The sequence below is a fragment of the Sciurus carolinensis genome, chromosome 12 (assembly GCF_902686445.1).
Source record: "Sciurus carolinensis chromosome 12, mSciCar1.2, whole genome shotgun sequence".
Lineage (NCBI taxonomy): Eukaryota > Metazoa > Chordata > Mammalia > Rodentia > Sciuridae > Sciurus > Sciurus carolinensis.
The window spans coordinates 19,531,126-19,558,221 of record NC_062224.1 but is presented as its reverse complement, the minus strand read 5'-3'; the positions used below and the strand labels follow the sequence as shown (position 1 = coordinate 19,558,221).

General features: G+C 39.5%; 1 protein-coding gene and 1 pseudogene across 18 annotated transcripts in view; one reads left to right on the top strand and one right to left on the bottom strand.

The window, feature by feature from the left end:
- Positions 1-27,096, bottom strand: part of Abi1 (abl interactor 1) — a 155,382-nt gene that overhangs the window by 107,644 nt on the left and 20,642 nt on the right. For 5 of the 18 annotated variants that reach the window (XM_047521587.1, XM_047521588.1, XM_047521586.1 and 2 more), the window contains exon 1: positions 4,510-4,755. The exons of 5 other annotated variants lie outside the window; for them this stretch is intronic. In XM_047521587.1, coding sequence (XP_047377543.1) covers positions 4,510-4,626 — 117 coding nt within the window. In that variant the 5' untranslated portion in view covers positions 4,627-4,755. Of the gene's footprint in view, positions 1-4,509; positions 4,757-27,096 lie in introns of those variants that run through there. 8 more of the 18 variants (XM_047521595.1, XM_047521585.1, XM_047521594.1 and 5 more) reach the window with 3 other exon arrangements.
- On the top strand, positions 12,604-12,787 carry LOC124962509 (uncharacterized; annotated as a pseudogene).

Here is a 27,096-nt window from a genome sequence, read left to right as displayed (position 1 = left end):
GTATAAATATCTGCTGTGACAGATTAGATACTCAATAAACAGCATCAATTACAGTTGACCCTTCTTATCTATGGGTTCAGTCACCATGGAGTAGACCAACCCTGGTCCAAAATAATTCGGGGGAGGAAAATGTGCAGGGTGCAGTGGCACACTCCTGTAATCCCAGTAGCTCAGGAGGCTGAGGTAGGAGGATTGCAAATTCAAAGCCAGTCTCAGCAAAAGACAGGTGATAAGCAACTCAGTGAGACCCTGTCTCTAAATAAAATACAAAATAGGGCTGGGGATGTGGCTCAGTGGTCGAGTGCACCTGAGTTCAATCCCTGGTTTAAAAAAAAAAAAAGAAAGAAAAGAAAAAGAAAAAACCTGCATCTGTACCAAACATGTACAGAATTTTTCCTGTCATATTCCCTGTACAGTAAAGCAACATTCACATAGCATTTACATTGTATTTAGTATTATAAGTAAACAAGAAATGATTTAAAGTATATGGAAGGATGTGTGCTGGTTATATGCAAATACTACATCATTTCATGTAATGGATTACAACATCCAGGATCCTTGAGGGTCCTATATCCAATCACTCATGGTCACTTACTTGCTTTCCAAAATTAAAGGAATGACTGACTGGATTATTACTACTGCTCTTCTCTATTATTCTCTTCACATTTTTTAAATTCCCTATATTATGATAAGCAGACTATTCAGGATTTTTTAAAAGGAATTTAGAATTTGGAAAACTGAAAATTGGGGTTTGATTCCAGTCACTATTTCATACAAGCTGTTGAACTTTAGGTTAGATATTCAATGTCTCTAAACCTAGATAACAGATTTGCTACCAAAAACGTAAAAAGGAGGAGAAAGAGGCAACATCTCTCTCTTTCTCCCTCTCCCTCTCTCTCTCTCTCACACACACACACACACACCCCTACAGTCTTCAGCTTCTAGGAAGGCTGAAGCAGGGGATTCACCTGAGCCCAGGAGTATAAGATCAGGCTGGGCAAAAAGAAAAAGAAAGGATGAAGGAGAAACATATAATAAGTGACAATTTATAAACTAACATAAACTCATACAATACCAGAAAAGTAAGCTTTTACCAACTCCAAAATGATCCTGCTCAAAAATTACCTGCTTTCCAAAATTAAATGTGCATAACTAAGCAAATGTCATGGGAGTTAAGGAAGTGAAACTACCTAGCTCACAGTAATAATATGACTAATGATTAGAACATACTTGTTAACCCAGATGATGCTCTTGTTGGTGGGATTCCACCAGAAAAATTAAATTAAAAAGTTAAGCTGTATGGAAGACATTTTTGTCCTTACCCAATATAGTAATCTGCATCCTAAGAAGCTTTCTTAAACAATGTCTACTCCACTCCACTTAGTTTTCTTTCCCTCCTATACCCCAAAATAGTTTTCGTAGCAAAGGAGTAAGGACCCTAAAGAGGAGCAAAGAGAATTAGTTAAATGTGTTCAAGGAACAACTATACTTGACATAATCCAACAGAAAAAAAAAATTAATTTTATATCAAAAAGATGTAAATGGCAAAGATTTCTCTACAAGTCTACATAAAAAATTTCTATTTTAAATACTATTTCCCCTATAACCTTAAAATCTTGTCCTTTTTAAGAATAGTGGAATATTTTGAGAAGTTCTGCTATTAGAATTACAATTTAATAATTAAGAATCAATGAAACCCAAAGAGACTGCTCAAAGGACTCAACTGTACTAAACCAAAGAAATTCTCAGTGGAACAAGACTGAACTATCAAAAATACAAGAAAAATGAAAATGAATTCTCAAAACAAAAATCATCCAACCAATAATTAAAACTCAAAACATAGGTGACTATATACTTTACCTAAGAGGAGGTATATTTATATGTTTATTTACAACCCAATCAGAATCACAGAAAGGATATAGAAAGATCTCAATAGACATCTAAATGGATATTTCTAATACTATTTGTTCCTCATTCACAGGACCAGTGTCAGCAGTACCACATACCACAAGAACATCCACATCATAATCTGAGCTTGTCTGAACCTGACCCTGTCTAAGCCCCTTAGGAAGGCAACTAGTGACATGAATCATAAAGCCCAAAGTTTAAAGGCTACTAAACTCAGGTAGGGCAATAATCATTGCTATGTGACTTTAATATCCTCACTCCCCAGTAAGATCAGAGTAATTCACGTTTAGGACCACCAAAAAAAGCCTGGGGTCATTGACAGTGATTCTTGCCACCATGTCTAACACTTTAAGTGACAGAACAAGAAGAGAAATAACTTCTGTTAATCAAGGATACTATCAATTAAGTTTTAAAGTGCTTCCAAGTTATATGTTAACAGCAGGAGAAAAGGAAGGAGCCTGGGAGGGGGAAAAAAAGTACTACCGCCTACAACTACCTGAAAAATAAACAGTCAACAGACAGGTTAAAACCTGTTATAGTTACCAACAGTTGCCAACATGCAGCATTACCACACCATATGCTTGTCAGATTTCCCAATATGCAAAACAAGAAGCCACCCCTTAATGAAGTACTTATCTGCTGACTTCTACAGAGAAGAAATGACTTTTCTAAAATGGGGGCAATTTAGCTTCCCATGTTTGCCCTTTCAGAACCTTTACTACTTTTCAGCAAATTAAGGTTCACCTCAACTTCAAGGCTTTTCAATTAAAATGAATGGGAAGTTGCACATTTCTAATATCAATAAACTAAAAGATCACTTTTCTATTCGCAAACTCTATCCACATTTCCACAAGATTTAAAAGGCCAAATATAAAGTCTGCAAAAACAAGTAATACAGGAGACATAGCAGGCATTCAACAAGTTTACTTATCAGTAGAATTCCTAAAGTAATAGCTTGAAAAAGTCACGAAATTCCTAGTAGTGTTACTGAAGATACAATGTCACTAACACAGAAACAGAAATATTCAAAATATTCTGAAAAGAGTATCTCCCTCTAAAAATAAAGAAGAAAAGCATGTGCCCACACAGAAACCACTGGTTCTTAAAAATGATAATCACATGGGAGGAACTTCTATAAATACTTTAAGTCTCAATTGCAATAACCCTAAACCGTTCAAAGTCAGGTTGGTCTTGCCCTAAAAAGCGAATTTTTGGCCCGGGGCGGTAGCACACTCCTGTAATCCCAGAGGCTTGGGAGGCTGAAGCAGGAAGATCACCGGTTCAAAGCCAGTTTCAGCAAAAGAGAGGCATTAAGTACTCAATGAGCCCCTGTCTCTAAATAAAATACAAAACAGGGCTGGGGATGTGGCTCAGTGGTTAAGCGCCCCTAAGTTCAATTCCCGGTACCCCCCCACAAATGCGAATTTTTGGTGCCATTTTAAAGGCACAAAGGTCTCTGCTACTTTATTTGCTTCAACTACAAACTATCAGTTTACATAAAGACCTACAAATCAAACTATCACACAATTCACTTCCAATCACCAAAATAAAAACAAGCATCTGTCATAGCTAAGATTCCAAGAACTCTCTGATAAAGTAACAATAACAGGTATTTTGCTTTGTGGTTCAAAGAATAACTAAGTACGTTTGGAAATCTATTTGGATTCATAATTCTATACATGTACTTAGATTAGAAAGAGAAACCTCAGAAAAATAAGCAACCGGCGATGACACCACTCTATTTAAAGTTACTCACGAAGCTAACAGCTCAAGAACTTTTGGGAGGAAGAGAGAGGATTTAAGTCATTTTTCCAAATAGTTAAGAATACTTGGTGCTTTAAAACGAGAATACATTATCGGGAGGCGGAAGTGAAAATGATGAGAAGGGGGGAAAACCCGACTTGAAAAAGGGCAAACTGGCAGATTGACTAACCTTCAATTACAGGAATTTTAGGATCAACTTCTCCCAAACGCCCTCCCTCGCTCCCCACACCCGCTTCCCTCTCTCCTCAGGGAGGTCTGTCTAATGTGACTCATGACAAATTTTCTTTAAAAAAATAAATAAATAAAAGACACACCCTCTGGGCTGAACTGACATAATCGCCCCCACCCCACCCTCGGCGGATACACACCCCGCTTTTCCTCTGCCTCCTGCCGCTTCTCCCTGCCCTTTCCTCTCTCCCCTCGCCCGGTCCGAGGACCGTCTCGGGGCGACGAGGCGGCGCGGCGGCCGCTGGGGTCTCCCGGACGCACGCCCGGCGGATGGGAGGCTGCCGGGGGCCGAGCCCTCGGGGAAGCGGGCGTCAGGGGGGCGCCCGGACTTCGCCGCCCGCGGGCTCCCCGCTCCCTCGCCCATTTTCTGCCACCCCTCCGGTCGGCTTCCACCGCCGCGGCCACTTCCTGTATCTCAGCCCGACTCCCTCAGCCCGGCCACTTGTGCTCTCCCCGGCGGGGCTGGGGCTGGGGCTGGGGTGGAGGCAGCGGCTGAGGTTGGGGCAGCTCGCACCCCGCCCAGTGGGCTGGTCACTCGGGCGGCCGGCGGCCGGCGGCGGGTCCTCGGCCCCGGCCAGCGCCCGCTGCCCGCCCGCCCGCGCTCCTCACCTGTATGTAGTTGTTTTCACAGTAGTCCGCCACCCGGGTCAGGTTCTGGTAACTCTCTATCAGCGCCCGCTTGCCAGATGGAATCTCCTCCTCTAGTAACATCTGCAGCTCTGCCATTTTCCACCCCTCTGCATCGCTTCCTCTCGCGTTAAAGAGACAGAGGCAGCAAGGTCCGCCGAGGCTCGGAGCACCTCACAGCCCGGATACAAACCGCCTACCCGCCCTCCCGCCTGGTATTGTGGGACGGCACCTCCTCCTCTTCCTCCTCACTTTCTCCACCCCCCTCCACCCACTTCGCGCAGCCGCCTGAACCTTATTCTCTCGCGAGCTTTCATTCCTCCCGCCCCCACCCCGACAGGGGACTTTTTTTTCTTGTAGCACGGCCTTCTGGGGATTGTAGTCTCTCGTAGGCTAGGCGTCCCATCAAAAGCGCATGCGTTCAGGGAACCTCCAAAACTAACGCGGTGGAGCGTAAACAACGTGGACCCGGGCGGTAGTTTTAAGTCCGGAGATTCCTTGCCGCTCCGGATGATGGCGCCACAGGGTGATTCTAGAAGGCTTTGAAACTTGCAAGAACTTGGCCAACTAATCAACGTCGGTGAATCAGAGACATCCATTCAGATAAGGATTGGGAAGAGAAACTCAAAGTCTTTATCTTCTGAGAGATATGTGATTCAGGTTTTCCTTTCTAAACTTATGCCCCCATTAGTTCATTTAGGAAACATTGCCAGTTCTGTACCAAACAATGTAATAGATGATGGGGGTACAAGTTGAACAAGGATACTGAGTACCCTTAAAGACAATTTAAAAATAAACACACATTTAAAAAATAAAACATAATTTTCAGTATTTTCCTGTCCTATTATATTATTTTTCTTTTATCATTTATCCCTGATCCTCCTTTGCATATATATTCCTACTTTTTAAAGTCACATACACATTTTCTCATCCATAATCCGAGTTACTCTGGAGGCTGAGACAGGATAACAAGTTCAACATCATCTGGGCAACGCAGTAAGACCCTGTCTCAAAATAAAAAATTAAAAGGACTGGGATATAGCTCAGTGGTAGAGCACCCCTGAATTCATCCTCAGCCCCTCTTCCGCAACACTCCATCAAAAAAGGAAGGGAGGGAGGGAGGGAGGAAGGAAGGGAAGAAAGAGAGAGAGAAGAAAAAAGAAAGAAAACAATGAAAAAAAACAATACAAGTTACAATGATAAAAAGGAAGATATTTTCAGTCTTCCAGCAGCAACTGCATTGAATAATAACTAGTAATTCTACCTGTATCTCCTTTGGTTTAACCAGTAGGGAAGAAGAGGATACATACAAATTTTGTCCCTCTACAGATCTGTGTAATGATGTGGGTTTCAAACTATTTTCTAAAGCACATTGTAGGTTTTTGTTTTTTGTTTACTGTGGTGATAGTTTTTCTGTTTTGTTTGTTTGTTTTTGTTTTTTGATGTACTGGGGATTGGGCCTAAAGGTGCTCTGTCAGTCCCAGACCTTTTATTTATTTATTTATTATTTTAATACGGAGTCTCACTAAGTTGCTCAAATTGACCTTAAATTTGCAATTCTCCTGCCTCAGTCTCTCCCTACCGCTAAGTAGCTGGGAATGCAGGAGTGTGACACCACACCTGGCTAAGAAACATTTTAGTTTGAGATTCAAAGTCCCTTACCTCTTTATTTAATTAATTAATTTATTTTTTAACTTATAGCACAGGTTTTATTTCTCAAATTCTGGAGGCTGCAAGTCAGGTGCCCAAGCTGAAAACCTTCTTGTGTCTTCCTGTGGCAGAAGGTAGAAAGGAACAAGGGCTTCCCAAGGAAGGAGACTCCATGGCCTAATCATGTCTGCAAGTTCCTACCTGATAACACATCACAATGAAGACAAAACTGAATGACATCCCATGCTCCCCAGAACATCCAAAGGTATGACTCAGAATGTCTGCAAAATTTCACAAGACATGATTTTGTTATAAAACAAGTTAAGCTTAAAACATGGGGAGAGGGCTCCCTTCTGTGCTCCTGGTTGCGGTATTGGATGTGGTCTTACAAGCCCTTACTGAGGTTCTGCACACCAGCTCAACTGCCCGCCTACTCCATTCCCATGGGGCTGACTCATAGTGAAGTCCTGAAGGTTCTCAGGAACATCACAGAAAATACACCGGGAGATTGGTTGTAAGTCCACCGAGAATGTCACAGTCCTCACATGCTCGAGTCTCTTTTAAAAATGCCAGAATATTTCCATATCTTCTTCCTGTATTGATGACTTCTGACACCTGATACAATGAAATGGCAATGTAATTCTCTTTAATACTGTGTGATCTGGGAAACAATGATGAGACAAGTATCTGTCCACAGACATACAATTTCTTTCCAGATCGTTTTGATTTGCAGCTGCTGGGACTGTGGAGGGAGAAGGATGGGTATAGGGCCAACTGTATTTTCTTGTTTTGCATAAAGGGGAGAAGAAACTGCACCAAGATGAGGGCTTATAGGACCTGGTAGCCTTCAAGTCAACATCCGGACACATCTGGCCTTCAGGCTGGACGACGTTCTTGGAGAAGATCCAAGCACCTGCCTGCTGTGTGTGGGGCTTTCAGGAAAAATGTGATCATATCTCATGAAGCAACTCTTCTCTCTTCTAACCCATTTTCAAGGCTGCATTACACCTGAAGCTCAGTTCTTTCTTCTCATGTCTTCTTGAAATGAATCATGAATGCTTCTTGTGAAGGGAAGCAGATACCTGGATTCCAGGTGCATAGAATTGTTTGAAGGCACTGTCTTCCTGTACATTGTGATGTAGCTTTCTGCGATAGAATCACTGGCTTCTTGGCACACTTATGAGGTCTACTTTGGGCAATGTATCCAGCAGAAAGATGTCACCAACTTGCTCTCACTCACATTGCCACACTTCCACGCTGCCTGCAAGGATCTGTGAGCTGGGCCCACAAACCCTCCGCCAGGGCAAGACCTCTCCCTTGCCTCTTTAAAATGGGTCATAGCAAAATGAAAGAAAAAAAAAACTATAAAAATTTCTAAACCAAAACATAGGAGAAAACTTTAATATACTTGGATTAAACAACAATTAATTAAATAGGTCATGAAAACATAAAATGCAAAATAAAAAATGATGAATTGGATTTCAGCAAAAGTTAAAGAATTTTTTCTTCAAAAGATATTGTTAGGGAAAAGAAAAGGTGTCTGGGAATACTGCTTACTGGTACAGCACTTCCCTAGCACGTACAAGGTCCCAGGTTTGACCCCCAGCACTGAACGGAAAAAAAAAAAAAAAAGGAAGGGAAATAGAAAATGAAATGGCAGCTCTCTTTTCCAGTTACTGAGGAATTAGGCACCATGATCAGCAAAGCAAAGTCTCTAACAATACTCTAAGAAGTGCTGTAGCAAATCCTGCACTAGAACCAGGAAAAGGACCAGAATTTTTTTGCAGTCAGCTGCAGACCTCCTTGAAGATCCTGCCCCTTAGAGAGACAATTGCTTCCCAGGTATTGACATCAGATCTGCCATTGCTGTCACCAGTATTCTGCCCACCACCACCACCACCATTTTACAACCCAGATTGTTAGCCTGCAAACTTCCTAGTCAGTCATTGGTCCAATTGTTATTAGCCCACGAAATTCCACTACTTAAGAACAGCTCCACTGCCATTCATGTTTTCTCTCTCTCTCTCTCTCTCTCTCTCTCTCTCTCTCACCCTATGGGCAGACACTGTGCCTGTCCGCTTAATAAAATCTCTTGCGTGAGTTCCCGCGTCTGGAGTGGTTTGCACATATAAACTTAAGTTCACTCTCTATCCCAAATTCTGTGTGTGTGTCCTGAAAGAACAACAGCACTATGAGAAGGTCAAGGTGTTGCATGTGTCCATGTGGACATCAAGGTACTGAATAAACTCAACAAGAATAAGAAACTGATTGAGAAACCGACCAAGAAGTTTGATGTCTTTTTTGACCACAGAGTCTCTCATCAAGGAGATTACACGAATTGTAGACCTAGGTTCTGATATGACTGGTAAGTTCCCTTCTCTACTGACCCACAACCAGAACATGGTGACCAAAGTCAACGAAATTGACACAATCAAATTCCAGATGAAGAAGATTCCACTGGCCATTTGAAAATAACAGATAAAGAGTTATGTTAATATCCATTTGGCTGTTAATCACCTAGTATCATGTTCAAAAATTGGCAGCACATGGATGCTTTACAAAACAAGAGCACAATACCTATATTAAGGCATGTCCTAATAAATTCTAGTGACACCATTGGAGTAGGAGGGCAAAGCAAAGGAGGAGCAGGAGGAGGCGGTTGCAAAACAAGTATCTTGATAGAGTTGTATCCATGGTACATAAAGAACTCTCCCAACTCAATAATAAAATGACAAATAAAGCAGTTTATTAAAACAAGCCAAAAGATGTGATCAGATACTTCACCAAAGAAGATAAACACTGACAAATAAATACCAAAAAGGATGCTCAATGCTAATCATTTGTCATTAACTAAATATAAATTAAAACCACAGGATACCATTACACACCCAGTTGGGTAACTAGAAACAAAATTGATAACACCAGTGTTAAGCAGCTGTGTGTGGAGCAACCATGACTCTCACATTGCCACTGAGAAGTGGAAATGTTAAGGTCACTTTGGAAAAGTGATTATGTAGTTATGAAAACAAAAACACACTCTTATCCTATGATCCTGCAAGTCTACTCCTATGAATTTACTCAAGAAAACCAAAAACATATATTCACATGAAGACTTATAAGCAAATATTCAGAGCAGCATTATTCAAAATAGCCACAACCTCAAATCATGTCTGTTTGAATAAACTAACTGTAATAAATTCATAGAGTACAATACCACTGAGCACTAAAAAGGAATAAACTGATTCATTTAACAATATGAACAAATTTCAAAAGCATTAAGCTAAGAAGCCAGATACACAAAAAGACTATATATTTTATGATTCCAGTGATAGGAAATTTTAGAAAGGACAAAATTATAGTGATTGAAAAAGGATCAGATTTTGCCAGAGGCTGGAGTGATGGTGAAAGGTAACTCCAGAGATACAAATGAACTTTTAGAAGTGATGAAAAGTTCTAGCTCATTACTATAGTGGGGGTTACATAAATACACACATCTGTCAAACTACCTTGAATTACACACTTAAAATCCATGAGTTTTACTATAACTAAATCGTATCTCAGGGAAACTGATCAAAGAAAGTTCAGACAGAATGGAAAAAATCCATTGCTTCCAATATTAAAAAGCAAGGAAAAATTTACATATTTTTGTTGATTTTGACATATGATGAAGTCACCCAATCCAAAAGGATATGGGACAGTTTGCTTTTCCAAGCAATAAAGGCAAAAGTGATGAAATGGTCAAGAAATAGTATTAAGAATTATGGATGAACTGGGCATGGCAGTGCACGCTTGTAATCCCAATGATTTAGGAGGCCGAGGAAGAAGAATCACAAGTTCCAGGTCAGCCTCAGCAATTTAGCGAGGCCTTGTCTCAAAATAAAAATAAAAAGGCTGGGAGCGCCCCCTGGGTTCAAGCCCCAGTACCAAAAAAAAAAAAAAAAAATAGAATTGTAAATGAGCCAGGCATGGTGGTACATGCTTGTAATTCCAGTGACTTAGGAAACTGAGGCAGAATCACAAATTCCTCGCCAGCCTGGACTACTAACTTGTCTTATAAAAATTACAAGGATTGGGGGCATAGCTCAGTGGTAGAGCATCCTTAGGTTCAATCCTCAGTACCACCTGCCCCCCCCAAAAAAAGAATTGTAGATAGACATTGTGACATTAAATTAAGAACATCATGCTAACTTTCAAAAATCAACTTCTCCCCTCTACCTTTTACCAGCACCCTCCATAGTGTGTACTTTCATGCTCTTTATTGGTTCAGCATTTTTCTGTGGATTTTATTTAAATGAATTATAATGAAATGCCATTCAAAAAAAGTTCAACAGAATAAAGAATAATAGTGTTCACATTAAACAGAATGATTCATTCCTAGAGCTCAAACTGTAAATCAGATCTTGTACTTTCATTTCATGGTCATCTTCTCAGATTAATCAATTTGGTGGTGAAGAACAGTTTGTAACCACAAATTCTGGACATACACATGGGAAGAAATTGAAATTGTAGGTACTGTACTCTAAAATATCAGATTGCTGACAATTATAAAAACCATACTTCAGAAAGATTAGGAGATATTCCAGTCAAAAGAATATAATTTAGATTATCTTAATATGCAATTGTTGACCCTGTTATCTGGCACACAGGAGTGAAAATTGCATACTTAGAGAATTTTGGCCTTCTCTCCAGGTGTGTTGATATACACCTGTAATCCCAGTGACTCAGTGTGTGTGTGCGGGGTGCTGAGACAGGAGAATCATAAATTCAAGGCCAGTTAACAACTTAGTGAGACCCGGTCTCAAAGTAAAAGATTCTAAAGGACTGAGGATGTAGTTCAGCAGTAGAGCGTCCCTTGGTTCAACCTCAAAAAATAAAAAAACAAAAAAAGGAAAAATAAAAATGCAAGATGCCTGGTGTCCTATTCCCCCACACACCAAATAAAAAGTTTTTAAGTGAAATCTCATACAGATTTTACTTCTTTTCTACAAGTTGCAATATTTGAAATATGGATTGGACAAATTAACCTTTTGTTGCACTTGGAAGGTACAGAATCAACTTACCCTCCTCTCCCTTTCTTTCTTGATTTCAGTATAATCCTGTAGGCATTAGGAACAATCAAAGCAGTTTCTGGAGCAGCTGACCTGACAACAATAACAAGTACCTCAATTCTCTGAACCTGGAACTAGTGTAATGGATTTCCCTGAATTTTGCCCCTCTAACCCTATGAAAGGCTTTAAAAATTCTTCACTGTTCGAAATATCTAGAGTTATTTCTCTTTTCCTGACTGAACTTTGACTAATATATTGAACAAAACATACTTAAAAGTTCTAAGGACCCAGGCACTGTGGTGCATGCTTGTAATCCCGGGGACCTGGAAGGATGAGGCAGGAGAATTGCAAATTTGAGAGCACAGTAATTTAGGGAGACCCTGTCTCAAAATAAAAATAAAAAAGAGCTGAGGGTATAGCTCAGTGGTTAAGCATTTGCCTAGCATGTATAGGCCCTTGGTTCAAATCCCAGCACCACTAATAGTAGTAGTAGTAGTAGTAGTAGTAGTGGTAGTAGTAATAATAATAATAGGATGGGGCATAGCTCACTGGTAGAGCAACGGCCTAGCATGCACAAGGCCCTAGGTTTAATCTAAAGTACTGGGGAAAAAGTTCTAAGGACAAATGACAATCCATGTACTTAGTTGGAAGTTACAGAAAACAACTCAAATGAGCATAAGGGGGGAGGGGAAAGATTTTTTAAAAAGGATTTTGTTATAAATATTCAGGATTACTTATGCATAGAACCCACAGATAGAAATGCAATCACTAAGAAAAGTCTAGAGCAAATCATTTGGAAGGCGAGTGGGAACTGAGGCAATATACTTGATGTCATTTCTACGCCGAATGCTCTGCTACCCATTCTAAATGGTACAGATCACGGAGAACTCCGTTCCCACGTTTTTCATTGACTCTATTCAAGAAAATCGGAGATTGAAATTCATCAGTTCCAAACCCATCTTCCTCAAAAGAAAATCTGACTAGTTCATCTTGATTTTCATTTTCTTTATTCTTCCCTTTCAGCAATAGAGGCGTGTTCAAACAACAGCGTCAAGCAGCTCGTTGAATCACCCTCAGGTTCGCGTGGGAAGTTTCAGGAAGTAGATAATCAAAAGAAAACAAGTGTCAGGTGTGCAGTACAACTGGGGGAATTTTTACAAGTAAAGATTACATACACACAAGGCACTTCGCTGTAGGATTCGAGCTAGGTGATCCAAACTGAAAGTCTTAGTGTGTGGACTGCATTCACTCCAAAAAGAGGTGCTTTTTAAAAATTAGTAGAGGGTGAACTCTGTGATAGAATGCTTGCCTACCATATGGACACCCTGGGTTTGATCCCCAGAACTGCAAACAAAATTTTTAAAATAAAGTTAGCAAAAAGACTATACTTTCAGAAATCATTTCTATTATTCGTTATTAGAGAACTTTCTCTGATAACGTGTATATCACTGGAAGCCACCAGGTGAAGCCAGCTGCTGGTGTTTCCCTACAGCTGCCATTTGCCACTGACAATTGTTCTTTTCCTCCTTTGGGGGAGAGTAAGGGGTGGAGATGCAGTCATAATGGGAACTAAATAAACAACACAAGAGTGCTTTATGGGTTTTTAGGAAGCAGCTCTTGTAATCCTTTTTTTTTTTCCCCCATTATTGGAGACTGACCAGGGTCTCATGTGTGCTAGGCAAGCATTCTATCACTAAGCCACATCCCAATCCTTTTAATTTTTATTATTTATTTATTTATATTGGTACTAGAGATTGAACCCAGGGGCACTCAACCAAGCCACATCCCCAGCCCTTTCTAATTTTATTTTGTTTGTTTTGAGATAGAGTCTTGTTAAGTTGTTTAGAGCTTCATTTAGTTGCTGAGGCGGGATTGAACTTTCCATCCCTCTGCCTCAGCTTCCAAAGCCACTGGGATTATAGGTGTGTACCACCACACCTGGCCTTTGTGTCATGAAGTCCAAGTTGTCTAATTTGGCTCTTCTACTTCAAGATTGTTTGCATTGTTCCTGCCATCCATTTCCAAAGCAACATTAGCATTGGCTTGACAAGTTCTGCAATAGGCCATCTGGTACTTTGTTAATCTTATTAATGGTCTCTTGTATGTGACTGCACTGATCTGTAACCAACTTGAGTATTATTGTCATATTAACAATATTGTCTTCTGGTCAATGATCACAGAACATCAATTCATTTAGTTCTTTCATTTCACTCAGCAATGTTTTGTCACTTTCAGTGTATAATATCTATGCTTCTTTTGTTAAATTTACCCTCAACTATCTTATCCTTTTCGATGCTATTATAAATGTAATTGTTTTCGTAATTTCATTTTCAGATGTTTTCATTGCTAGGACATAGAAATATCATTGTTTTTTAATACTGATCTTGTATTCTTAAACCTTGCCAAACTGACATATTAACTCCAATTGTGTGTGTGTGTGTGTGTGTGTGTGTGTGTGTATAAATACTTGGGATTTTTAAATATACAAAACTATGTCATATGTGAATAAACATACTTTAACTTCTTTCTTTTCAATTTGGATGCTTCCAAATTTTATTTTTCTTGCCCAACTCCCATGTGTAAGACCAACAGTACAATGTTGAGAGAAATGGCAGGAGCAGGGGCTGGGGCTGTAGCTCAGTGGCAGAGCGCTTGCCTAGCACATGTGAGGCACTGGGTTCCATCCTTAGCACCACATAAAAATAAACAAATGAAATAAAGGCATTTTGTCCATCAACAACTACAAAAAAAAAAAAAAAGAAAGAAAGAAATGGCAAGAGCAAATATCATTCTCATATTTCTGACTTAGAAGAAAGCGTTCACTCTTTTACCACTATGTATGTTATTGGATGTGAGTTTTTCATAAATGCCTTTTATTGGCTTGAGGAAATCCCCCTCCATACCTAGTTTGTTGAATCTTTTATCATTAAAGCATGTTAGATTTGGTCAATTTTTTTTTCTTTTTACCATCAATTAAGACAAAAATGCTTTTCTCTCCCTTTATTCTGTTAATATGGTATATCACACTGATTAATTTTCATATGTTGAAATAACTTTACAATTCTGGGGCAAGTCAAACTTGATCATGTTTTACAATTCTTTTTGATATACTGCTAGATTTGATTTGCTGGTACCTTGTTGAGGATTTTGGCACATGCATACAATATAACTCTCTACTTTTCTTGTGATATCTTAATTTTTCTTATCAGGGTAATGCTGGCTTTATAGAATGAGTGGGAGCATGTCCCCTTCTATTCTATTTTTTTGGTGTTTTGTTTTCAGAGGTACTGCTGAGCTGGGGAGAGAGGCATAGGAATAAGGCAAGTTAAAAAGTGCAGAACTTGTGTTCTTACTGAGATTTGGTTGTTTTTCTTCAATCGATATTGCTCAGAGTATCACAAACATTGATTAATTTCCAAAGTTTTGAAAAATGTGACTTTTACAATATTTGCCAATATTCTTATTACTTTAATGGAAGAGGCCATTGAAGGTATTCTACACCACTCCTTCAGAAATGCATCCCTCATTTGTTTTAAATCTAAGCTTGACTATCAATCAGTTATGTGACCAGAGGCAAATTATATAACCTTGCTGGTTTCTTCATCTTGAGAGTAATAAATGATATACTTAAGATAATATCACATAATACTCAGCAGTACCGGTTTAAAAATGAGTTTTCACCAAATGTAAGCACTTCTGTCGAAAACAGTGGTGTTCTTTCACAAAGCTCTTCCTCCCTACCAGCTCCACCAGTTAAACTACCTTAAACTCTACAAGTGATACAGAAGCGCATGGCTGCAATACAAGTGACTCAGGAGGCGTAGGCAGACTGATCGAAAGTTTGAGGCCAGCCTTAGCAACTTAGTGAGGTCCTGTCTCAAAATAAAAATAAATAAATAAAAGGACTGGAATGTAGCTCAGTGGTAAAGCACACTTGGGTTCAATTCCTAGTACCAATAAATAAGTAAGAATTCTAGACTTAGCTATTCCACTACTTACCAGTTTTATATTTTTTGATTTTCACAGAGATACCAATGAGAAATAATGTAACACATTTGCAAGGATTCAATTATAACTATATAGAACACCAGTGTTTTTCGAATGTGAATCTCTCTAATCATAATCACAAAATCAATAAAATGGAGGCTGGGGAGTATTAAGAGTGTATGCTTAGTAATGTGCAAGTTTAATTCCCCAGCTCCACGGAAATAAATAAAGTTTAAGTTAAAAAAAATCAATAAAATAGGTCATGACTAGGACTTATAAAAGTAAAGAGACAGTATTAGAGTGCATAATACATATTATTTTAAAATAAAACTTGTTTTATAACTGTTCTGACTTAACAAAGCTTAAAATTATTATATTATTTATTAATTTTAAATAAAATGTATACATGAAAATGTGTATATGAGTATTTGATGGTGATGGAAAACATATTTTTACTCTGAAACACAGTGCAAAAATTTGTAAAACACCTGAACCACACACTGTCAAGTCAATACAAATGTCCATACATGAAGCTCACTTTTACATCATCTCAAGGGTCAGGGTCAGAAGGAATGTAGTTGGGCTGGGGGTTTAGGTCAGTGGTAGATCACTTGCCTAGCATACCACAAAACCTGAGTTTGATCCCCAACACTTTTTATGTATATCTATGTTACTCCTAATAGATAATATACCCACTTTAAGCAAGCAGGAAATATATTTTGATTCCCTGATCTTTTCACAGATTTTATTTATTTAGTCAAATGTGTAATTCAGTTTTCAAAAGTTTAAAAAATATGTATTAAAAAGACTTTGTCGGGCTGGGGAGATAGCTCAGTCGGTAGAGTGCCTGCCTTGCAAACACACGGCCCTGGGTTCAATCCCCAGTACCAAAAAAAAAAAAAAAAAAAAAAAAGACTTTGTCCCCAACAACACCAGGGGCAACAAATGTTATTGCTTTCTTACAGGATTCATGATTACTCCATGCACATATGAACAATTTTTTACTAAATTCTAAGTCTTGTGCCTTCTTACTTGTTTATTTAATCATATATCTTGGAGATCATTCCATATCGTCTATTAAAACTTCACCCATTATTCTTTATAGCATTCCACTGAATGTATGAGTCATAAATAACTGATCCCATTTGGAGGGACATGTAAATTGATTTTAGTCTTTGGCTATCACCATAATACTGCAATGAACAGTTATTACTTTTTCATAAGGAATCTCACCTAATGTATTATTAAAATATATTTAATAGCAACTATAGGACTGGGGTTGTAGTTCAGGGGCAGAGCACTTGCCCAGCATGTGTGAGGCACTGGGTTGGACTCTCAGCACCACATATAAATAAATAAATAAAATAAAGGTTCATCAACAACTTAAAAAATACTTTTAAAAAATAAATAAAAGCAACTAAAATTAAATTTGTTTCATAATGGCAGGCGAATAGACAGATAAAAGAAAAAAATATATATGAAATTCAGAAACAGGCCCCCAAATATATGGGAACCAGTATTTTTTTCTTTTTCTGAGCAATTCTATTTACTCTGTTTGGAACACACTGGTCTATTGCAGGCAGGGACGACATTCAGTCTCTGAAGAAAAACAGTTCAGCCTTTTAGTTCTGACTAATCCTGACCGAAAATAGTTCACTGGATTTGGCTTCATTGAAATAAATATAAAGGCTTGAGTTATCCATGAAAATATGACTTGAATAACAAAATTAATTTTTATGTAATAGCATTTCTCTCCTTTCCCACTGTTCCCAGACTTTCCAAAGGCATGTAACTTCATAAAGTTGGTTTTGCTATTATTGTAAAATATACGTAACGTACAACTGATGATTTTAACCAACTTCAGTGTACTCTTCAGTGTGCCTTTGTTCACACTGTTGTGTGGTCATCACCGCCATTCATCTCAAGAAAATTTTTATCTTCTCAAAGTGAATTTTCATCCCCAGTAAAAACCAAAACTCCCTTTACTCTACTTCCCCCAACTCCAGGCAACCTCTATTTTACCTTCCATCTTTATGAATCTAGCTGCTCTAGGCACCTCACATAAGTGGAACAATACAATATGTCTTTTTGTGATTGGCATATTCCACTTAGCATAATGTCTTCAAGGTTCATCGTGTTGGAGCACGTGTCAGAATTTTCTTCCCTTTCAAGGCTGAATGATATTCCATGGCACATTTATGCCAGATCTTCTTTATTCATTTATCTGCTATTGGACTCTTGGGTTACTTTATATTTTGAATAATGCTGCCGTGAACATCACCTGAACTATTTCTTAGAATTCCTGCTTTTAATTCTTTTGAAAATACTCAGAAACAGAACTTAGATTATATGGTAATTCTATTTTAGTTTTTTTAAGGAAACACCATACTGTTTTCCACAGTGACTACACTATTTAATGCTCCTACAAGCAAAGTACAAAGGTTTTAATTTCTCTACATCCTCATCAACACTTGTTATTTTGTGTGTTTTTAAAAAATAATAGGGCTGGGGTTGTGGCTCAGTGGCAGAGCACTTGCCTGGCATGTGCAAGGCACTGGGTTCAATTCTCAGCACCACATAAAAATAAAATAAAGGTCCATTACCAAATATATATATATATATATATATGATTCTTTTTTTCAATATTGGGAATTGAACTCAAGGTCTTACATGTTAAGCAAGGGCAAAGCTCTACCAATGACTATCTCCTCAGTACTGTTTTTTTTTTTTTTTTCCCCTTGAGACAGGGTCTTGCTAAATTACCCCAGACTGGCCTCAACTTGTTATCCTTTTGCCTCAGCCTCCTGAGTAACTGAGATTATAGGTATGTGCTACCTCAAACTGCGTCTGTCAGTACTTAGAGGGGATTTAAAATTTTTGTTGTTGTTGTAGATGGAGAGAATGCCTTTATTTTATTTGTTTATTTTTATGTGGTGCTAAGGATCGAACCCAGTGCCTCACACATGGCTAGGCAAGTGCTCTGCCACTGAGCTACAGCCCCAGCCCTTTTAAGGGGATTTTTAATCTCAGTGTCAATACATCACTTGGGACATGGTAGGAGTTAAGGAAATGTTGTGTAGGAAGGATAATCTAAACGAATCCTTTTAAAAAGGTATTTTAATGCTTATTCCTTTGTTTCTTAGAATCCATAAATGCTTTGTTACCTTCCTTACAGGCATATATAAAAGTAGATCTACTTTTAATTCAATTTTTTCTAGAAATATATGATTAAGAATGCCTCACATTAGGTACTATTCTGAAAATATTGAATGGCATTAATTAGTGTCTCAATATGTCATATTTTAGGTAAAATTACAGGTTCACATAACTGGAAGGCACTTTGGGAAGTGATTCAGTCTATCACATCATTAAGATATTCCCGTAGGAATTACCACATTTAAACCAGCACAATCATGCAAAAAAAAAAAAAAAGAGGTTTTTTTTTTTTGAGGTGAGGTTTCATTATGTTGCCCAGCTGACCTTGAACTCCTGGGTTTAAGGGATCCTCCTTCCTCAGCATCCTCAGTAGCTGGGACTACAAACATGAGCCAGGCATGAGATGGACATGAGTCTGGGTTTGCTACTCTTATTAAAAAAAAAAAAACAAAAAAAAAAACAAAAAACAAAAACAAAAACAAAAAAAACAAACACAGACTTGATCAAAGATAGTGAATTAAAAGAAGGGTACACTTTCCCGTTGCTCTGTGGCTCCAGAGTCAAGCATCAGGAGTGCTCCTCAGCCATGTATGTAACAGAGGGAATTAATATACTGAGATTCAATATTGGATAATCACAGACCCATAAAGACCCAGAAATTTGGGTACTTTGAACAGAGGACAAGAGTGAGCATGTTGGAGCCTAGCCAATGGTGGCAGCAGTACCAGTTCACCATAGAGGAGAGTGGTAACACAAACAGAAAGAGAGGAACACAGCGGACAAATTTGGCATGGGAAAACCTAAAAACAGAAAAGCAGTCTGCACTTAGCTCAACCCGAGGCTGCACAACGAGCTGGTGTTTGAAAAGTGCTCTGTGTTTCTAAACTGGTCAGTGGTGAACTGAGGCAGAGTCATCTTGAGAAGGACATGCTGCAGTTTCCTGCTAGGGGAGCCCAGGAGATCACAGTAAATATTGTTATAGAGTGAGGAAACACACCTACCTTGTGGCAGAAAGTGAATGAAAGAGACAAAGAATATTGTACTCAGGGGTTCCAGGTTAGAGGAACAGAGCAGAGTACAACTGGCTCATGTGACCAGAAGAAGGTCAGGAAACTGAACAAATGGGTTTGATTCTACTTGGGGACTGAGCCTAGCTAGAAAGGCCATATTTGTGGGCAACAGAGTGTACAAGGTCTGTGGAGGGTAGTCTACCCCACTCTATGAATAGAATTCTTCAGAGGCCCTAAGATCCAAATGACCAACACAAATGGGTACCTGCTGGGCCCTAGGGGATGACTGATCTAATCTCTCCTGAGCATATATCACCTGGAGCAGATTCTGCTTGATGAAGCTCCAAAGGCTCAGTCAAATCTAAACACCAGCTGCTGGAACTTTCCACATAATACTTTCCATCAGCCCTGCTTGGGAGGGAATCAATCTAGTCTGTCCAGAAGAAACTCCATTTGACAGGACTTCACATTCTGTCCTACTTTACTCTGGTGAGAATGGAAGCGAAGAGCTATTTCAACCACCTTTGGTTCTGGGTCACTGCAGTAGGCAGCTTGATGAACAACACAAAAAGAGAACGAGTTTAACAACCTTCAGCATTTTCTGAATCTAAGGGGTATATAGCCCAAGAAGAAATGGAAAGAAGGGCAGTCCAACATAGGCAGAAAACATTCATCCTCATAGACAATTCCGACCACCTCAGTGGAGACAATTCTTTCATTTTACATTAAGAACTTTTTTCCTTTGGTGTTCTTGCTGTGATATTCCTGGTTTGTGGAGACACATACATACATACATGTATATGAGAATATATATACATTCAAATATATATATGTATATATATATGTATGTTTTGTTTTTCTAATTTTTATCACTTTTTAACTCATTAGTTATTTTGCTTTATCTTTTGAGGGTTAAGGTTTTTTATTTGGTTTAGTTTTGATGTTGTCTTCTCTTTGCTTCTCTTGTTACTTTTTCTCTTTCTTCTTCTAATAGCCAGATTCTCTTGGTCTCAATTTTGTTTCTTTTGTTTCTTTTTCTCCTTCTTCTTTAGAGCCATCACTTGCTACTTCTCTTTTGCTTTCTGTTCACACTTTGAATATTCTAAACTTTGTTTTGTCTTCATGAGTCACTTTCTTTTCTCTTAATGAACTGCATTTTTACCATCTTTTAGAAAAACATAGTTTATATAATCCCTGTTCCAGTCATTCATGTTGTTGTGGTTATTAGTAGTGTTGATAGCATAGTTGACACCTGTTTACTTTAAGGCTAGATCTAGTTTATGGTTGTTTATTGTTGTTGCTATTGCCAATTATTGACCCGCCATTCCTGTTTTAGTGGTAATTAGTGTGGTAAAGGTCACAAAGTGTATTTATTTTAATGCTGTATATTTTTCACTGCTGTTGTTGCTGTTGTTTTCCCCTCTTCTATGAGATGCTGGGAATCTACTGGGACATTACAAGTTCACATGGTAGAGACTGTGCTTCTGAGCTATATCCACAACCCAGCCAAAAGACAGCATACTCTGCTCCACACACAAACTAATCTTGCTCAAACTTCAGCAATACTTTAACAAAAAGAATAGGGGAAAGCCAGGCACAGTGGTGCACACCTGTAATCCCAGCAGCTTGGGAGGCTGAGGCAGGAGGATTGTGAGTTTGAAGCCAGCCTCAGAAACAGTGAGGTGCTAAGTAACTCAGTGAGACCCTGTCTCTAAATAAAATACAAAATAGGGATGGGGAAGTTGCTCAGTGGTTGAATGCCCTTGAGTTCAATCCCCGGTACCCACCACCCCCAAAAGAAGAATAGGGGAGGGAAAACCAAACCAATGATCAGTCCCAAGTATGAATAGCTAAAGGGTGGCCTTTTGGTCCCACTCATGGACATCCACTCCTACAGAAAAAAAAAGAGAAAAACCAGGTGTAGTGGTGCATACCTATAATTTCAGTGACTTGGAAAGCTGAGGCAGGAGGATTGAGGCCAGCCTGGGTAACTGAGCAAGACTCTGTCTTAAAGTTTTTAAAAAAGGTCTGGGAATATAGCTCAGTTGTAGAGAACCTCTGGGTTCAATCACCAGTACCCTCACCAAACAAAACAAAACAAACAAAAAGACTCTGGACATCATACCTATGGGGGATCTCAACCCATATCCCTTTAGAATATACAGCTGTTAAGGACAGAATAGCATTCACAGAGAGTGCATCCCAAACATTCTTGCTGTATACAACAGCCTGACCCATAAGAAAAACCCTGTTCTTGTGAGACCTAAAGAGAAAGTGATATCATCGAGCTCAATGTACACTGATCAAAGTATACTAATCATCACCAAAGAACAAGCAGTAAAAGTATGCTACAAAACACCCTTGGGAATATATTGAACAATTCACAACAATTTTGTATCCTAGAAAACTTCACCAAGAGGAGGCTGTGACCTAAAAAGGCCCAAGTAATCCATTCCAACACACACAAATTTCAACACAGGAGTACAAGAAATATGAAAAAACAAGATAACATGACACCTACTAAGGTTTATAATTCACCAGCACCTGACTCCAATGACACTGAAGTGGATGAAATATCAGATGAAGAATTCAAAAGGCTGGTTATAAAAATGATTAATGAATTCTAAGAGAACAGAGGAAAACAAATAATGACTTAAGGATAGTAGTTCAGGATTTGAATGAGAAATTCAATAGGGAGATAAAAATACTGAAAAAGAACCAAACAAATCTTGAAAATGAAAGGTTTAATAAATCAAATAAAAATCAACAAAGCAATTAAGCCTGGAATATTCATAACATAACTGTATTAATGAAAAGAAAATAAGTAACCATGATCAGAATATACAAGAACTCCTAAGACATTAAAAAGACCAAATTTAAGAATAATTGGGATAGTGAGAGACTTGGGACCAGCTCAAGGCCGCTGGGTGAGTCTCTCACGTTGGGGAGGCGTCCCGGTTGGGGTGGTAGCCCCAGAAAGCAGAGAACTTTGTAGAGTTGCTCGGCGAGACGCCCCTCACCCCCGCTGGAGCGGTAAACACGGACAACTGGGATCATCGTAGAGGAGGCGGCTCAGCACAGCGCTTGGACTCGGAGCAACCACTGGGGCTCCGGGCGGCTGCCTGAGGAAGAGCTGCGTGATGAGCTGTTTGGATGCAGAACGACCGCTTCTGAACACCGGGGGGGTTGCCCGGAGGAAGAGGAGAAGCGCTGCGGGTCGCTTGGTCTAGGAGTGACTGCATCAGAGCCACAGGCGGTTGCCAGAGGAGGAGGCGAGTGGTGAGTTGATTGCACTCAAAGCGACCGCTCCTGAACACGGGTGGCCTGCCTGGAGGAGGAGAGCGGCGGGTCACTTGGTCTCCGAGCCACCGCTCCTGAACACCCGGGGGGCTACCCCGAGGAGGAGGAGGAGGAACAGGGCGGGTCACTTGGGCTTGGGTGACTGCCTAGGGCTACGGGCGGTTGGCGGGAGGAGGAGACGCGAAGTGAGTTGCTTGGACTCCTAGTGACTGCGTCGGAAACCGGGCGGCTGTCCGGAGGAGGAGGTGTGTGGCGGGTCTCTGGGTCTTGGAGCTATTGTACGGGGCTCCAGGTGGCGGCTCAGAGGAGGGGCCGCATAGCCAGGCGATTAGGTGCAGAGCAGGGTCCCAGGAGCTAGGTGGCTTCTTGCTGGAAGAGCCCCACAGAGACACGCCTAGGGGCGGAGCGAAGTTTCCAGGACTGCGGGCAGATTCTCTGGGAGAGGCAGCATAAGGAGACTCGCCTGCGAAGGGTGAGGCTCCCAGGCCCAGGAGGTAGGTCCGGGCCCCTGGGAACGTTGCAGAGGAAGACAGCCCAGTCCAGGCGGTAGTTGTAGATTGAGGGGAACCTTTAGGAGGGGAACTGACCAGCGAGACGTCCCCACCGAGTGAGTCTTCCCTGCCGGGAGAGGTTTTCCCACAGGGACGGTAAAACCAGAGACACAGGCACAAACAGGCCTTGCCTCAGCCCGCAGCCTAGTTCCCCGTTGGATGACCATTGGCCAACAAGTGGAGGCACCTCTGCCCACTAGCAGAGAATATACGCCACCTGAGGGTCACCACCCCTAGAGAAGCAGCTTCTTCGTGGAGCTCCGCATTATCAACTTCCTCCAAGACTTCAGGCTACTGACGGATAAGAGGGGATATACTAGCAATCTTCAGGGATATTATAAGTCGATAGAGGAAATCTGCAATATCTTAATGACCCACTGATTCCTGAACAATATGAGAAAACAAGGGAAGAAAATGCCCCAAACAAATCTAGATGTTACATCAATAGAATCCAATGACAGCATGGCAGAAGAAATGACAGGGAGTTCAGAATGTACATAATTAAAATGATCAGGGAAGCAAACGATGAGATGAAAGAGCAAATGCAGGCATTGAATGATGAGATGAAAGAGCAAATGCAGGCATTGAATGATCGCACCAATCGACAGTTAAAAGAGCAAATACAGGAAGCAAAAGATCATTTCAATAAAGAGTTAGAGATATTGAAAAAAAACAAACAGAAATCCTTGAAATGAAGGAAACAATAAACCAAATTAAGAACTCCATAGAAAGCATAACCAATAGGATAGAACACCTGGAAGACAGAACTTCAGATATTGAAGACAAAATATTTAACCTCAAAAACAAAGTTGAACAAACAGAGAAGATGGTAAGAAATCATGAACAGAATCTGCAAGAACTATGGGATATCATGAAAAGGCCAAATTTGAGAATTATTGGGATTGAGGAAGGCTTAGAGAAACAACCAAAGGAATGAACAATCTATTCAATGAAATAATATCAGAAAATTTCCCAAATCTGAAGAATGAAATGGAAAATCAAGTCCAAGAGGCTTATAGGACTCCAAATACACAAAATTACAACAGACCCAAACCAAGGCACTTTATAATGAAAATACCTAATATACAAAATAAAGACAGAATTTTAAAGGCTGTGAGAGAAAAGAACCAAATTACATTCAGGGGGAAACCAATATGGATATCAGCAGATTTTTCAATCCAGACCCTAAAAGCTAGAAGGGCCTGGAACAACATTTTTCAAGCTCTGAAAGAAAATGGATGCCAACCAAGAATCTTATACCCAGCAAAGCTTACCTTCAAATTTGACGATGAAATAAAATCATTCCATGATAAACAAAAGCTAAAAGAATTTACAAAAAGAAAGTCAGCATTACAGAACATTCTCAGCAAAATATTTCATGAGGAAGAAATAAAAAACAAAGAAGCAAATCAGCAAAGGGAGGAATTATCCTAAAGGAACTGTCAAATAAAGGAGGAACCAAGATATGTCAAAAAATAAATAAATAAATAAATAAAATATTAAATATGAACCAAATGACCGGGAATACAAATCATATCTCAATAATAACCCTGAATGTTAATGGCCTGAATTCATCAATCAAAAGACACAGACTGGCAGATTGGATTAAAAAGAAAGATCCAACAATATGTTGACTGCAAGAGACTCACCTCATAGAAAGAGATACCTATCGCGTTCCCTCTGGCCGCAGAGAGAGACACGACAAACGTCTGAAGCTTTGGAAGTTTATTGTGCACAGTCTTCCTTTCTTTCCCTCTTTTCTAATCCCTTTCTCTCTTTTCTTTCTCTCGCTCTCTTCCCTCTGCTTAACTCTCGCCTGCTCCGGTCGCTCCGCTCCTCCCACTTGGCTCACACCTGCTTCGGCCGCTCCGCTTCTCCCGCTCGGCTCACGTCCTCGCTTGCACTCTTCTTCCTCGCTTCTTCTCCTACTCTCAGCTTCTTCTTCTCTCAGCTTCTTCTTACTCCCAGCTTCCGCTTCAGCAGCCTCTTACTCCCCCACCCACCAAGCTTATATACACTTCAACCAATCAGGGGAGAGCACACGAGGTAAACGCGCGGACAGCTGCAGGCATAGAATAGGTACACGACGGGGGCATGCTCTAATCACATCGTTAACTAGCCAATCATTGGAATTCGCTGGTTGTTTACTGTATAGCTGGCCGCTTTTGGCTCAGCGCCAGGCGCCATCTTGACCGTGCTCAAGGCTGGGGGTCCTGGGAACCCTGACAGATACCCATAGACTAACGGTGAAAGGATGGGGAAAAACATACCATGCACATGGACTCAGCAAAAAAGCTGGAGTATCCATACTCATTTCAGATAATGTGGACTTCAAGCCAATGTCAGTCAGAAGGGATAAGGAAGGACATTTCATACTGCTTAAGGGAAGCATAAATCAGCAAGATATAACAATCATAAACATCTATACCCCAAACAGTGGCTCATCCATGTGTGTTAAACAAATCTTTCTCAATTTTAGAAACCAAATAGACCATAACACAATAATACTTGGTGATTTTAACATGCCTCTCTCACCACTGGACAGATCTTCCGAACAAAAATTGAACAAAGAAACCATAGATCTCAATAACACATTCAATAATTTAGACTTAACAGACATTTATAGAATATACCATCCAACCAAGAGCGAATACACTCTCTTCTCAGCAGCACATGGATCCTTCTCTAAAATAGACCATATATTATGCCACAAAGCTAATGTCAGCAAATACAAGAAGATAGAGACACTACCTTGTATTCTATCAGATCATAATGGATTGAAGTTAGAAATAAATGAAAGAGTAAAAAACAGAAACTACTCCAATACCTGGAGATTAAACAATATGCTATTATATGATGAATGGATAACAGAAGATATTAGGAAGAAAATTAAAAAATTCTTAGAGGTAAACGAGAACAAAGAAACATCATATCAAAATCTCTGGGACACTATGAAAGCAGTACTTAGAGGAAGATTTATTTCATGGAGCGCATTTAATAAAAGAAGTAAAACTCAAAAAATAAACGAACTAACACTACAGCTCAAAGCCCTAGAAAAAGAAGAACAGACCAACACCAAAAGTAGAAGAAGACAGGAAATAGTTAAACTCAGAGCTGAAATCAACGAAATTGAAACAAAAGAAACAATACAAAAAATTGACAAAATAAATAGTTGGTTCTTCGAAAAAATAAACAAAATTGATAAACCTTTAGCCACACTAACAAAGAGAAGACGAGAAAAAACCCAAATCACTAAAATTCGGAATGAACAAGGAAATATCACAACAGACACGACTGAAATACAAAACATAATTAGAAGCTATTTTGAAAATCTATACTCCAACAAAATAGAAAATTTCAAAGACATCAACAGGTTTCTAGAGACATATGAATTGCCTAAACTGAACGAGGAGGACATACACAATTTAAATACACCAATTTCAAGTAATGAAATAGAAGAAGTCATCAAAAGCCTACCAACGAAGAAAAGTCCACGACCAGATGTGTTCTCAGTCGAGTTCTACAAAACTTTTAAAGAAGAGCTCATTCCAATACTTCTCAAAGTATTCCATAAAATAGAAGAGGAGGGAACCCTCCCAAACTCATTCTATGAAGCCAATATTACCCTGATACCTAAACCAGACAGAGACACATCGAGGAAAGAAAATTTCAGACCAATATCCTTAATGAACATCGACGCAAAAATTCTCAACAAAATTTTAGCAAATCGCATACAAAAACATATTAAAAAGATAGTGCACCATGATCAAGTGGGTTTCATCCCAGGGATGCAAGGTTGGTTCAACATCAGGAAATCAATAAATGTAATTCACCATATCAATAGACTTAAAGTTAAGAATCACATGA